Consider the following 14,668-nt stretch of genomic DNA (forward strand, 5'->3'; position numbering starts at 1 on the left):
TATATCGTTTAAGTAATAAAAATTATAGGGAAAAATGAGAGTAAGAGAGGCATATATATGTGGTATATATCTATCTATATTGAATTGCAGATACATCAATGATAGAATAATTTTTTATTGGATTAAATACAAATATAGGTCTTCTAATATATGAAATGCAGTAAAATAGAACAGAAATCAAACAAGGGAGATAGATGACTACATATTTTGCTCATTTTATATGAAATGAAGAAGATTTTGCTTATCATATTATATTCGATACGGGTAGGAGAAGAACCCGACTCGGTAGTCATACAAATTGGTTGATGATTTTGAAGAACTGGAAACTGAAGATGAGTCAACCGAGGATCGTGGTAGTCGTTCACGAAAAACCAAACTTTTAATCATTTTGAATGATAACTAAGTTATAAAGTCGGTCGTTGAATTTGACTCCTTATAGACATTACCTTGTGTATCAATTCCCAAACTAATCTTTTGCAACACCTTATCAATTCCCAAACCAATATTTTGCAACACTTTCTCGCTCAATGCATCAAAATATTGTCATGCAACCATTTGGTAAGCTTACAGTTACTTTGAAACAAAAAACAAAGTTAATATATAGTGTCTGACCACCACATCAAAAATAGTACTACCTACTACGACATAAATAATTTTGATGTCTAGAAATTATAGATTAATTTTATGAACAACACTACCAAAAGCACAATCGAACAAGTAGAAGACGAGTCAATAAGCACAAGTGAATAACTAACATGTTGGGATCCTATTTTTTGAATAATAAGAAATAATAAATGGCTTCATGTGCATAAGTGGACAAGATGTAATGATTGATTAAGTGTAGTCAGAGCACGCAAAGAACAAAATCTACCTACAATTCCATAAAAGTATTACAAGAGATTAGTTATTGCCTGTTCAATTTCAGAAAATTTCACAAAAGAGTCCTTAATTAGGAATCGACCAATCAAAGCAGTAAAGATTCTCCATCATCCATGCCATTTAGGCTATACACTGTTACCCATTTGGAGTCCCTAACTAAGAGCAATTTGTGCAAGAGTCTTCAACAATTTCTTTGACACCATACTTAATCTTAGATGCTTACGCACAATACTTTTTAGCCATGCTGAACTAGGGGAATCTAATGGCTAATATCCCTGCAAAGTGAAGGCCATGAGATATTAAAGTTAGAAGCTTAATTTCCTTAAAACTTATACGTCACGGATAGGTATACTCCATTCAATTGGCAAAAGGCACGCAACTGAGACTGTTGCCAAGTTGGGTGTCATTCCACCTTATTGACAGCAGCAAGGACACTTGAAACTTCCAAAAGCTCTCCCAACTTTTTTGACAAAAAAATTATAATACCAATAGCATGAGACTTGCCAAAATCATAAAGACCCTTCACTGCTTTCCAAAGTACTAGAAAATTCAGGTTGGAAATTCATGTGAATCTATTATAATTTTCACTCATGGACAATTGTATGTGGCGGTTTTAAGAACAACATCTAGACAGGGATTGAGATATATATCTAAATTATATGGACAATGTAGTTGAATCATTAAAATGTGAGATCGAATAAGACCTCATTAATGATTGTAGAAACTGGAGCATGTATACTGATTACTCAAAGCAACATACATGCAAATATACTATGATATACACTAATACAGTGATACACAATTACACATGATCGACCAAGTACAATAAAGATTGGAGAACAAAATTTTCTTTTTCTAATATAATAGGCCCACACAAGAACATAAACAACTTATTTGGCCTATTAGTTTAAAAATCTCAACAAAAAAAGAATGGGGTTCTCAAAACATCCCATAGCATCAATGTTACTTAAACAATTCAACACCGAACCCTTACCTATATCACATTACTGTGGACTAAAATACTAAACATATTAAAGATGTGCTGAGGTGGGATGGTCAACGAAGTAGTATATTTCCAAGAAAATAATGAACAATGCAACAATATACTATACATTACTACATATTTAATCAATTACCAATTCTCTAGAACGGATTTACTCATTGCACTAAAAAATGTATTTAAAAACAAATATATCAAATAAATACCTGCAGTAACACTGTCAATAACGAAGAAGAACTGTTGAAGGAGACGAATGCAATTGATGAAGAACATAAAAGGAATTTAAAAATCCAAAAAGAATATAATAACTTCAAATTAATCCAAAGAGAATTGAAATGAAGTAATAACTTCATTATCAGTTTCAAGTTTCAACTAAAAAATTGGACACGGGTTTCACAAAAAAAGGTCGAAATAGGAGACACCATGACACATGTTCTAACTCAAGAGACACGTACTCTTCACTCTAATAACAACTAAGTTTGGACCAATTATAATAGCCAAGCCCAAATAAGCCCATTAAAGTACCAGCTATTAAAGTCGGTTTATATGTAAGTCGAATCCGGTATGACTCTCAATAGTCTCAATTCAAACATATGAAACAAGTTAGCGGTACTAAAAAACTGCAATCGGAACAATATATACGTGCAACGTTTTTGGGGTTTGGAGGGATGACGTATCTGGCTGCAGACTATCTTTCCAAACCATACAAGTCACAAAAATAATCATAATGGATTTGAAAGTTTTGTTTTGTAAACTCTAGTTTAACTTGGAAACTTCAAGTGATGATAGTAAAATTAGTAGTGGGTCACTGCCTCATTGGTTGGATTAGTTGCTAATACTCTTAGGACTTACGCGAAAGAGTCATAAACATTTTGTGCTTGAATTAGACCATACATTTTTTAAATATAAAAACTATTATAATAAATATTTATTTTACGTCACCAAAGATACTTAAAAGATTCCGGGTTCAAAATCTAGTTTATTAACTACTAGGGTATGCCCGTGCCTACGGCCCGCGATGCGTCGACACGCCTGCGGTGCTACCTACCTCGACGCTCGAAGAGTTATTCTTGAGGTAAACTGGCATGTCCCCACTACTATTTATAATAATTGGGCTTAAATATCATGTGTGTCGCACGACGCGGTGTGCTGTTGAAATATCTAAGCTTTGTTAGAATATGCTAACTATATGAGTTTGGTTTTACTGAGTTAGTTCCCGACATATCATTATATACATACTTTTGCGGATAGAATGGAGAGATAAGAAGGATGCATTCAAGAAGCGTGTTGGCGCGATAGTGCGAACAAACGACCGAAGTTATCGTTTTGATCGACTCCATAATAAGCCACGATCTTTCCGACACCGGCACCACCAAATAACCCAATCTTTCCTCCTCTCGGTATGGTGCAAGCAGGTCCACAACCCGTACAATGCAAAGAATAATACACGTTTAGTTGAGACATAATCTTTCCTCCTCTCAAACTCTTGTAACATTAAGTGAAACAGACACAATCGTGCGCTACTTTTATTCGTGAATTCAAGATAACCGATAATAAACAATATTTACATAAGCACATGAAGCTCTTCATACCTTAATACCGGTTACAAGGATTTCTTGCTTTCGGTAGCACGCTTCAACAAAGGCGGGGGCCTCCACGATGGATGGGCAAGATATGATCGGTTTCGGTGAAAAAGGAAATAACATGTCAAAACAATTGAACAAACCAAAACATATGTACCAAGACAAAACTATGATGAGCAAATGAGCACTGTCTCAAAAATTCTTACTGATATCTCCCCTGTGGTCAATGGGTTCACCAATGATGTTAATAATACGACCAAGAGTAGCCCTGCCTAATGAAACACCAACAACCCACAGATAAGGAAGGGTAATTACCATCAATAATACCACAACCAAAACAGATAAAAATTATCCGCCACATCTTAACCACTGTCGAATACCATGATATGCGTGGAAGTGGAAAAATCTCAATGTTTGAAACAATCCCAAATGAATTTATACAACATTTTCCTTACATTACCTCTCATTAGCAACAAATAACTAAAGTTAATAAATTGGTCATACTTACAGTGATGGGAGAACCAGTATTAAGAAGCATTTGACCTCTAACAAGACCTTCAGTACCATCCATAGCAATAGTCCTAAAATGTTGAGCCAGTTCCAAAACTAGCAGAATCGAATTATCCAAAACTTCTAAAGCAGTCGAAATAGGTGGCAACCCTTCATTAAATCTAACATCAACCACAACACCAATAACTTGACACACACTCCCAATCGCACCCACACCTGTAAACTCATCCGTTATTTTCCCACCTTTATTATTATTATTATTATTCATTATTGTCGAAAACCGACTCATTTGGCCGGTTTTACATTTGTTCTTTGGAAAGTATTCAAGGTAACGGTTTAAGTCTTGATTGAAAACTACTAATCCAACTTTAATAAGGTTTGAAATCTTGAAGATAATTGGTCTTCCACCTGATGTACATGTGGGTTTATTTAATTTCATAACATTTCTAGATCAATCATCACATGTGTTTCCAAACGACTTGATATGGAAGTGGGAAAAAACAAATTTTGAAAAAAAAGCATTAAATATCGTACAAACCTCAACAAATCGATAACCACGCCCAAACAACTTGATATAGAAGTGGGAAAAAATCGAAATAGTGCTAAAGATCACAGAACATGGCTATTATAAGTGTAAATTACATGGCGAAAATGGGAAGATGTTTTAGCATTTCTTTTTGAAACAAAGTAGTGCTAAAGATCACGAGAACATCATATAATATACAAATGAACAACTAAAGTAGTCAACTATTATGATAGGTAAGATCCGGTGTGGTTTTATCTAAATGCTCCGGATCTCGGATCTAAACATCCGCAAGTAAGGTCTTCGTTACTCACCGGGGTTGTGGTTCTTTGTGGAAAGAAAAGCACAACGAGGCGTGGATAATTTTGGTCGCGAAGTTCTCTAAACCGAAGGCGATACCGCGCGGTTTCGAAACAAGATGAGAAAATGGGTGGGAGTGATGGCGGTTAGAGGCGGATGTTGGAAGGAAATGATTATTTTTTTTTTACCCTAAATTAGAAGAAAGAGATATCATGTAACCGCTTATTAACTTTAAACGCAAAGACACTACCAGATGAATTTGAAAGTGGACGCCACAACTTAAAAAACGATAGTAGAAACCATGGATGGGCCGCGGCCCTACACCATCGATGTGTTTTATTAGATAGATATTTGCGAGTTACCAAAAAAAAACAAACTATATTTGCGGGTATACGTGGGGGTAGCAAAGTGATGTGAGTCGTTGAGACATTCAGACATTGGTCCCCGGTAAAGTTCCTTTCCAAAGCCCTACCGACTTTAAAAACTAGCAGATTTGACGAGGGCGTACGTAGTGACGTTTGTTTTTACATTTATTAGACCGAAAGAATCAAATCATTGCGTGCCACAAAGAAGCTCACCACAAGATCATACTATTTCCGTGCCACCGTCCAAGTTCATTGAACTTGTATATATTATTATAACACTCAACTCCGTCAAAAGTCAAAACAAGTGGGCGTGCTTATTACAAATCCAATCACTTTCTTGATTTTGATTTGTCAACGGAGTGACGGACACACACTAATTCAGCTATAAAACCCCGCACCTGGTGGATGAATTGATATTAATTCGAAACTGAAACAAAGAAAATAAGACAATGGGTGCTATTGAAAAGACAATCCCTCTTCTCACACCTTACAAGATGGGCAAGTTCCAATTATCTCACAGGTATGATTATGCTGTTTTGTCTCTCTAATACACAACATATTTTTCATAGGCTGGAAATTAGATGCTAAGAAATGTTAGTTGATCTTTTTTATGTTGGGCTGTAGAGTTGTTTTGGCACCATTGACTAGACAGAGATCTTACGGAAATGTCCCTCAACCGCATGCAATTTTGTATTACTCTCAACGAACCACCAAAGGAGGATTTCTTATAACTGAAGCCACTGGGGTTTCTGATACTGCTCAAGGGTAATAACTTTACCATCTATTAATTTTCTATTGAAGGTTATATACCTCAATTTGTCGTAACTTCGTCATGAATCCAGCTCTGTATCAATTTCAAAATCCTCGTAAATTATTAGTATGTTTATACACTGTAGAATGCTCGTGAAGATGGCATTTTAGTATGTAGGTATGGTACTAAGGTCCTAGTGGACCACATTGTTAGAAAGGAAAAATGTGGACGAGCTATGTTTGTATCAAAGTGATCCGAGATAATCTGGCTGTTTATGCTAGAAGCTCCCATTGTGAAATCAGGAATTATATAGGAATACTCCATGGAATTTTGTTGGAAATGGCTCTGTCATTTCATTCTTTAGCACTGTAGAGTATAGCCAGCAACAACCGAATTTTTTGAATTCCAGATATGTTCTGAAACTATTTGCTTTAGACCAAGTCAGGCTTAGTACGTTACTATTTAGGAAAATATATAAGCACTGCTAAGGTATGTTGGGGGAAGATGCTAAGGTAGTACCCCTGCTTATGGATGTGGAGACCAAACTTTGCTCTCGAAAAGCTCACGTGCTAAGGATCGATCTTGAAAAGGTCGCGATCTACATTTGTTTCACATATAGATGGTTTGTCGGAATTGCATGACTCTGTATATGGTTTGATTTACTTATTGCCATTTAATTTATTAGGTATCCAGATACGCCTGGTATTTGGACAAAGGAGCAGGTGGAAGCTTGGAAACCCATTGTAGAGGCTGTCCATGCGAAGGGTGGTATCTTCTTTTGCCAGATTTGGCATGTAGGAAGGGTTTCTAATACAGGTATGATTTGTATTTGTGAAACGTAAACTCTTATTTTCATATTTTCTTCACAGGCGATGAGTTTAAAAAACATAAGAAAAATGTTTAGTGGATGCAACATGTCTATTTAAGGATCTTAAAAGTGGATATGATTTTGTTTTTCTTTCTCATCTAGTGTTCAATCATTTCTTTGGTTCTTAATGTCTTCTTATGCAGGTTTTCAGCCTAATGGACAAGCTCCAATATCTTCTACTGACAAGTCACTGACGCCACAAATAGGAGGCTTTACTGATGCAGAATTTTCGCCTCCTCGGAGGTTAAAAACAGAAGAAATTCCTCAAATTGTAAACGATTTCAGAATCGCTGCTAGGAATGCTATAGAAGCTGGTAACACCACTTTCCTCAGTACACTCTTATGCACGGGCACATCATAAGGTGTTACCTGTGTTTACATTACCCTTATTTGTTTCCCGTGAAAGTAGACTTTGACACGTTAAATGGCCTGTGGCATTTGCATTCAACACTAATATACTTCTGTTTCATGTCAGAATCTTGTACTGATCAGTTTCAAACATGTTACTGCAGGTTTTGATGGGGTTGAGATCCATGGGGCACATGGCTACCTAATTGATCAGTTCATGAAAGATCATGTCAATGACCGAATAGATGAATACGGTGGCACTCTTGAAAATCGGTGTCGGTTCCCTCTGGAAATTGTGGAAGCAGTAGTCAATGAGATTGGAGCTGATAGAGTTGGAATAAGGCTCTCCCCTTTCGCTAGTTATATGGAGTCAGGTGACTCAGACCCAGAAGCTCTTGGACTTCACATGGCTAAATCACTAAACAAATATGACATTCTTTACTGCCATATGGTCGAACCAAGAATGAAGTTGGTAAATGAGAAATTAGAAACTCCTCATAGTCTTCTGCCAATTAGAAAGGCTTTCAAGGGTACTTTCATAGCTGTTGGAGGTTATGTGGAGGAAGATGGTAACAAAGCGATTGCTGAGAATTATGCAGATCTTGTTGCTTTTGGCAGGTGGTTCTTAGCCAACCCTGATCTGCCGAGGAGGTTTGAGCTTGGTGCACCTCTTAACAAATACGACAGAGAGACTTTTTACATATCTGATCCTGTTCGTGGTTATGTTGACTACCCGTTTCTGGAATCTAGTACTGATGTTTCCAGTTGAAAATCTAACAAATATAGATAGTATTATTGATACGCCTTGTGCCTTTGGAAGTATCAATGACTTCATTCAAATCATATTGTGTAACACCCCTGATCTCAAAATAGGCATTTTTATACCAAAAGTGCGCTGTCCGTGTATATATTTATATATATAATATAAGGGTTTTTCCATAAATCCAAATAACCTTTATTCCAATTGCCATTATTCAAAATATTACTATTCTTAATCAAAATATCAAACCCCAATAAAGTAAACATTTATGCTTAGATCCTAGGGGTGACTTCGGATCGGATCGGATTAACCTCTTTCGGAATTTTTCCAAATTTTTTTGAACCTAATATGCTACTAAAAATCCAATTTTTTTTGGATTCAAAATATATTTCCAATTTGAATTTGGAAATTTCGAATAACTTCGGAAATTTCGAATACTTGGTAAATTTTCAAAATCTCTTTACTTTTAATTATTTTTGGAATATCATACGCCAATGTTCATTGTAGGGAGAGAAAACCATGTCCACAACACCAATATACCAACAACAAACGCGACTTGGTTCTCGAGAAAACCCATTTTCATTCAAACAAGTGATCCAAGAAAAAACGAGAAAAATAACCCCGCGACCACCAAATAGCAAGCATTGCCAATCCGGGTATTTGTAATGTTTCAATCTTTTTCGTATGTGTGGAAATAAGCGTGAAGTGTGGATAAATAATGGATTATGGTCTTGGACTTCTTTACATAATATTTTATCTATTGGAATTTGGCTTTTGGACGGAAGTCATTGTATGACTCAATGACATTTTTTTTCATATCATTGTTGTTATACAGACTTAATGGTAGAAGTGGTCCAATTCAAGTTAGCATCTAGGTTATGTTTTGTTTTGTTTTTGGAAGTAAAAACTAGAAAATGAATGAACGGTCGAGATCTAATCAAGTGGATAGTGAGAGAAGTATATACGAATAAATTGGCAATAATATCGAATTTTCGGATCGGATCGGATTTTAGAATTATATCCAAACCGATCCAATTTTTTTTCGGAATTTTCGAAAATCGGAAAATCGGAAAATCGGCCCATGAAAACTACACCCAGAGCCAGACCAATTTCGGGTCAGATTTCGGAAAAATCGGAAATTCGGCAAAAAGAGACACCCCTATTAGATCCAGAAGCGAATGAAAATGATCAAAGAAACCCTAAACAACTACTAATAGAATCATCTTTGGAATCTGCTAATTACACAATCTCACGAGCTCAAGGTGTAAACAAACTAATTTGAAAAATAGTAAACAACGGAGAGTGACTTCCAATGAACCAAATGACGGTGGAGAATCTTTCTAAGAAATTTTTACAAACACCTAGCTTTCAACACAACTTTGGTACAATATTAAAGGTACGATGAAGTATTTTCCTCAAACAATTTGTATACTATGATTTAAAAAACCTAATATTCCGATACTACTTGTTGGGAGATTTCACTAGGAAGTCACACATCAACCTGGTTACTCTATATCCCAAATGACTTCAATTTCTTAGAAGTCACTCACCCAAAACTTTAGAAGTTATCACAATAAACACAATAGAGCAAAACCACTAAGTTATCCACAAACAATCAATAACAGTCAATAAATATGAAAGTAAATACAAAGAAACACAAGGTTTAGGGTGGATCGGTAAATGTTACTTTTGTCTATACAAGAGTTGAGTTTCTAGTAAAGATTATAGAGTCAACAAGAGTTTTCTAGAATCAAGAACAAATAACCTCACTCAAACCCTAACTCAATAGAGCTCCCACGTTTCTCATGAAATGAATCTCTCAAAGTTGTCTCAACCCTAACCATAAGTTTTTTTTTTATATGTGGGTAAAGTAAATCATGAGAAAATGGACTTGGGGCGTTGTCAAAATTTTGAGATGTTTGGTCAAAGCAGTTGGTTCTCCTTGGCTATCCACACTTCTTAAAGTTGGTCACATCCAACCGACTTCGATACAGGAAAAAAATGACATGCACAAAGGTAGGATGCACAAAGACCAGAACATTTGAACTAAAGTCAAGTGTTCTGGTCTTTGGGTTTGGGACGATTCCCTTGCTCAGATTATATTTCAACGTGCACATGAGTGAAGTAACTTGAATGAATTGTATTTGAGTGTGTGTGATCCAAAAATCTTATACCCAAATTAAAGTGCAATAACATCAGTATGCAAGTTAAAAAAGGCTATCTATAGACTTAAACAATCTCCAAGCTCAGTTCTGTTCTAGTCATGACCGGTCTTAAGCGGAGTGGTGTTGATCATTCATTATTTGTTAAATTATTTGTTAAGTCTAGTTGGTCAGGCTTGGTTGTTGTTTTTATTTATGTTGATGACATAGTTATCACATGTAATGACCATATCGAAATTTCTAAGCTCAATATAGAAATTGTCTATTAAAAAAGGGGCATATTTCTTAATCAAAGGGAATATTGCAATATTTGAAAGGATTCAACACCGTTCTCCTAGAATGTGAAAAACCAGGAACTACACCGTGCACCAAAATCGTAATGAAGATAAAGGCGATAGGAGAGAAACGCATACCTAGAGTCCTCACTGAGTGATTCTTCCTAACAAAGCTAAAAGCCTATAATAACTCTTGAATGACAAACTACGAAAATCGCAGACATATACTCACCTAATAAACAAATAATTTCATTGAATCATGTAATTCCTTTATCTATCAAACAAGGGTTCATGCACAAACACATTCTTACTTGCTTATCTTTTTACACAGACATTATGGAAATATACCAAATCCAACATCTCACAACTCAAAACATACTGTACTCAGATTCTTTGCTCATTTGGACGAAACAAAGTATGGCAAATACAAAAATAGAAAAGGATGATAGCTCCATTATGAGAGCCCCCCAACCAATAATATCAGCATGCTTCAAGATAATTGGTATCGCAATGCTCCCAACTGCTGAAAATCCAGTTAAGAACTTGGTAGCATCTTCCCAGCTGCTGCATAGGTTTAAAAGCAAAATAGAACAAGTCAACCATTTTATGAAGCAGAGGCTTAATTGAACATGTAATCGCAAAATGGCAAAGAGTATTTGATTTTTAACAGAAGGCTAACCTTGATAAATTAGAGAGAGTGAGATTTGAGAATATTTACTTGATTAATTCTAAGGAAATTACAATTGTTTATATAGAGATTACAAGTTCTAAATAGAGAACTAAAACTAAAACAATCAGTTCTAAATAATACCCGAGGGTGGGTGTGCTTTCGGTTGAGCCTTGACGAGCAAGCAGTCGCTACCTGCATCTTATATATCTCCTGGACTCTCGTCAAGGCATGGGCGTAGGTCGCGCTCTTCACTATGACGTGAAGAACAACTTCTAATACTCCCCCTCAAGTTGGAGAGTAAATATCAAGAACTCCCAACTTGCGAATTAATCTCATAAAGGTGTCATTGCCGAGAGGTTTAGTGAAGGCGTCAGCCACCTGATCTGAGGATGATATGGAACGAACGTAGGAGATAGTAACTTGGCCTGTATCTTGTCGCGTAAGAAATGACAGTCAAATTTGATGTGCTTCGTTCATTCATGAAAAACTGGATTTTGAGAGAGATGAAGGGCGGCTTGATTGTCACAAAACATGTTCATCGGAGAAGAATGAGAGATGCCTAAGTCAGAGAGAAGATACTTCAACCATTGAAGTTCACATGTCAGGGTAGCCATGGAACGATTTTCGGCTTCAGCAGAAGAACGGGATACACAATGCTTTGTTTCTTTGTTTTCCAGGAAATAGGCTAGAACCAAGAAAAGTGCAATAACCACTAGTGGAACGACGAGTGACAGGGCAACCATCCTAATCAAAGTCACAGAAACCAGAGATATGTAAAAAACTATTAGCGGATAAGAGAATCCCTTTGTTGATCGAACCTTTAAGGTAGCGGAGTATACAATGAGCAGCATCTAGATGTGGAGTCCATGGCTGAGATAATTAACATAATAAGTGATATCTGGACGTGTAACTGTGAGATATAAGAGACACCCAATCAAGTGATGATAGACAGTAGGATCCTAAAGTAATGTGCCATCATCGGTATGGAGGTTGATGTTTTGTTCCAAATCGACCACCGGTACCACAATCGCACGAATATCCAAAAGACATTTGCGATGTGTAAGAAATAATCCTTCTTTGGAACGAGCAACCTCGATGCCTAAGAAAGACGTCCCAAGTCCTTGATATAGAACTTTGCTTCTAAAAATTGCTTCAAGTTCTGAATGAGAGATGGATTGTTGCCTGTGATCAGAATGTCATCCACATACAAGGACAAATGTAGAATCATAACTACAAATATTTGTGAATAGAGAATAATCAGACTTAGACTGAGTGAAGCCGGCAGTGATAAGAGTGGTACGTAGATAATTTGGCAAACCATTGCCGAGAAGCTTGCTTAAGTCCATATAAGGACTTATTGAGGCGACATATCCTGTTCTCCCCCTGTTTGGCGAATCCAAGAGGTAATGTCATATAAATAGTTTCATCCAAATCGCCTTTGAGAAAGGCAAACCTTGCATAGTTAAACTCTCTACACCTCTCTTTCTACCTATCTCTCTCTTTTGCATTAAAATTAAGTAATTAGTCAAATTAAGCTTGTAGTAACTTGCAGTCCAAGTAACTCAATAAAATCAGTTTAAACCACCAATCAAAATCCATTTCACATAAGTTCCAGTGAACTAATAAAATCAAGTGTTCAGGTCTTTGGGTTTGGGGCGATTCCTTTGCTCAGATTATATTTCAACGTGCACGTGAGTGAGGTAACTTGAATGAATTGTATTTGAGTGTGTGTGATCCAAAAATCTTATACCCAAATTAAAGTGCAATAACATTAGTATGCAAGTTTAAAAAAGCTATCTATAAACTTAAACAATCTCCACGAGCGTGGTATGCCAAACTTCAATTCTGTTCTAGTCATGACCGGTCTTAAGCGGAGTGATGTTGATCCTTCATTATTTGTTAAGTCTAGCAGGTCAGGTTTGGTTGTTGTTCTTATTTATGTTGATGACATAGTTATCACAAGTAATGACCATATCGAAAATTCTAAGTTCAAGGATCTACTGTACAAGAAATTCGCCATCAAGGATCTGGGTATTATGAAGTATTTTCTAGGGATCGAAATTGCCTATTAAAAAAGGGGAATATTTCTTAATCAAAGAAAGTATGTGTTGAATTTTTACGTGAAACAGGAAAGCTAGAGATAAAACCATATGATTCTCCAACTTACAGTGGAGCCAAGTTAGACAACACCAGTGATCTACTTACTGACATTGATCAATATCAGCGATTAGTTGGTAAACTAATATATTTAACTATTACTTGACCTGATATTTCGTATGTAGTTAGTTTGGTTAGTCACTTTATGCACGCTCCAAGGACACATGAATGTAGTTTCTAGAATATTGCAATATTTGAAAGGGTCACCAGGAAGAGATATTTGGATGTAGAAAAATGGGCATATATCCATTACCGCATATAGAAATGCTGATTGGGCAGGATGTCTAGTTGATAGACGATCTACCTCTGGTTATAGTACTTTTGCCGAAGGTAACTTAGTCACCTGGAAAAGCAAGAAACAGAATGTGGTGGCTCGTTCTAGTGTTGAAGCCGAGTATAGAGTTATGGTGTCAACCACTAGTGAAATTATTTGGTTGCGAGCAAACTCTTCTGAAGGATTTATGTTTTGGTTAGCATCTGCCCACTACCCTTTACTGTGATAAATAGGCTGCATTGCATATTGCTGCTAATCCGGTGTTCCATGAGAGAACTAAACATATTGAGGTTGATTGCTACTTTGTGCGTGAAAAAGGTGCAAGCTAACATAGTTACTACCTCATTTGTTTGTAGTGACTAACAATTTGCAAACATTTTTACCAAGGGACTTCCAGGATCGCAGTTTCATGATATCCTCTCCAAGTTGGGTTCATTGGACATCTTCGCACCAACTTGAGGGGGAGTGTGGGAGAAGATAGAGCGTGAGGGTGTGCGCCCCCTGGCTTGGGCATTGACAAGGGGTGTGCGCCCCCTAATCAAGTTTGTTCGGTTTGAGTTTTATAGCGTAGTTTCTATAAGTGAAACTCCATTCCTTTAGAAACAACTACAGCCGATTGTGCTTAATTATATAAATCCTTATAAAACCCTAATCATCAATTAAACAATAAACACCATTTCTTCTCCAGTTTACGTAGGTTGTAGCAATGGCTCCGAACCACTTTAAACTTTGTGTGTTCTGTCTTTAATTCTTCTTTATTTTCTACAATATCCCTTTGGAAGTTGTGGGAACAGTTATCTGTTGGGGTGTGGACCGACATCAATAGTCCCACATTGCTAAAAGATGAAGCAACCACTAGGTATAAAAGTGTGGATCTCCGTAAACTAGCATCAATGCCTTTTCTAAGAAAACCCCACACCTTGATCCAGTCCATGGTTAAATGGGGACAACAGGGCCGTGACTCGATCAAGCCAAAATGTGGCCATAGGCGAGGCCTTTATTTCCTAGGCTATCTATAATCACAAAAAAAATTCACTATATATTCACAATTTTATTATAAATTAAGAGCAAAATTTACTATATATTCACAATTTTATTATAAATTAAGAGCGAAAATCTAGTGTCATGACTCAAATTGAACGAAAAAACGACAAGAACGTAACCAAATAAACATCAAAACTATAAATAAATAAAATAATAGATTCATATTAAAAAAAAAATCAAATTTCACAAAAACTGTGAG

General features: G+C 36.3%; 3 protein-coding genes across 3 annotated transcripts; 2 read left to right on the top strand and 1 right to left on the bottom strand.

Moving 5' to 3' along the window:
- Positions 1-3,654: 3,654 nt before the first annotated feature.
- LOC147500251 (ATP synthase subunit beta, mitochondrial-like) lies at positions 3,655-4,240 on the bottom strand. Its single transcript, XM_086563616.1, has 2 exons — positions 3,967-4,240; positions 3,655-3,734 (listed from the first exon to the last, which is right to left on the bottom strand). Exons 1-2 carry the CDS (start codon positions 4,238-4,240, stop codon positions 3,655-3,657), a joined length of 354 nt encoding a protein of 117 aa, XP_086419742.1.
- A 970-nt stretch (positions 4,241-5,210) lies between these two features.
- Positions 5,211-8,017, top strand: LOC147500252 (putative 12-oxophytodienoate reductase 11). The gene is made up of 5 exons (XM_086561927.1): positions 5,211-5,680; positions 5,785-5,925; positions 6,597-6,727; positions 6,923-7,093; positions 7,292-8,017. The coding sequence occupies exons 1-5, from the start codon at positions 5,610-5,612 to the stop codon at positions 7,894-7,896; spliced, it is 1,119 nt and encodes a 372-aa protein (XP_086418053.1). The 5' UTR covers positions 5,211-5,609; the 3' UTR covers positions 7,897-8,017.
- A 4,833-nt stretch (positions 8,018-12,850) lies between these two features.
- Positions 12,851-13,651, top strand: LOC147500253 (uncharacterized). The gene is made up of 3 exons (XM_086563618.1): positions 12,851-13,025; positions 13,124-13,228; positions 13,482-13,651. The coding sequence occupies exons 1-3, from the start codon at positions 12,851-12,853 to the stop codon at positions 13,649-13,651; spliced, it is 450 nt and encodes a 149-aa protein (XP_086419744.1).
- Positions 13,652-14,668: the final 1,017 nt, after the last annotated feature.

This window comes from Coptis chinensis, chromosome 5 (genome assembly GCF_015680905.1).
Source record: "Coptis chinensis isolate HL-2020 chromosome 5, ASM1568090v1, whole genome shotgun sequence".
Classification (NCBI taxonomy): Eukaryota; Viridiplantae; Streptophyta; class Magnoliopsida; order Ranunculales; family Ranunculaceae; genus Coptis; species Coptis chinensis.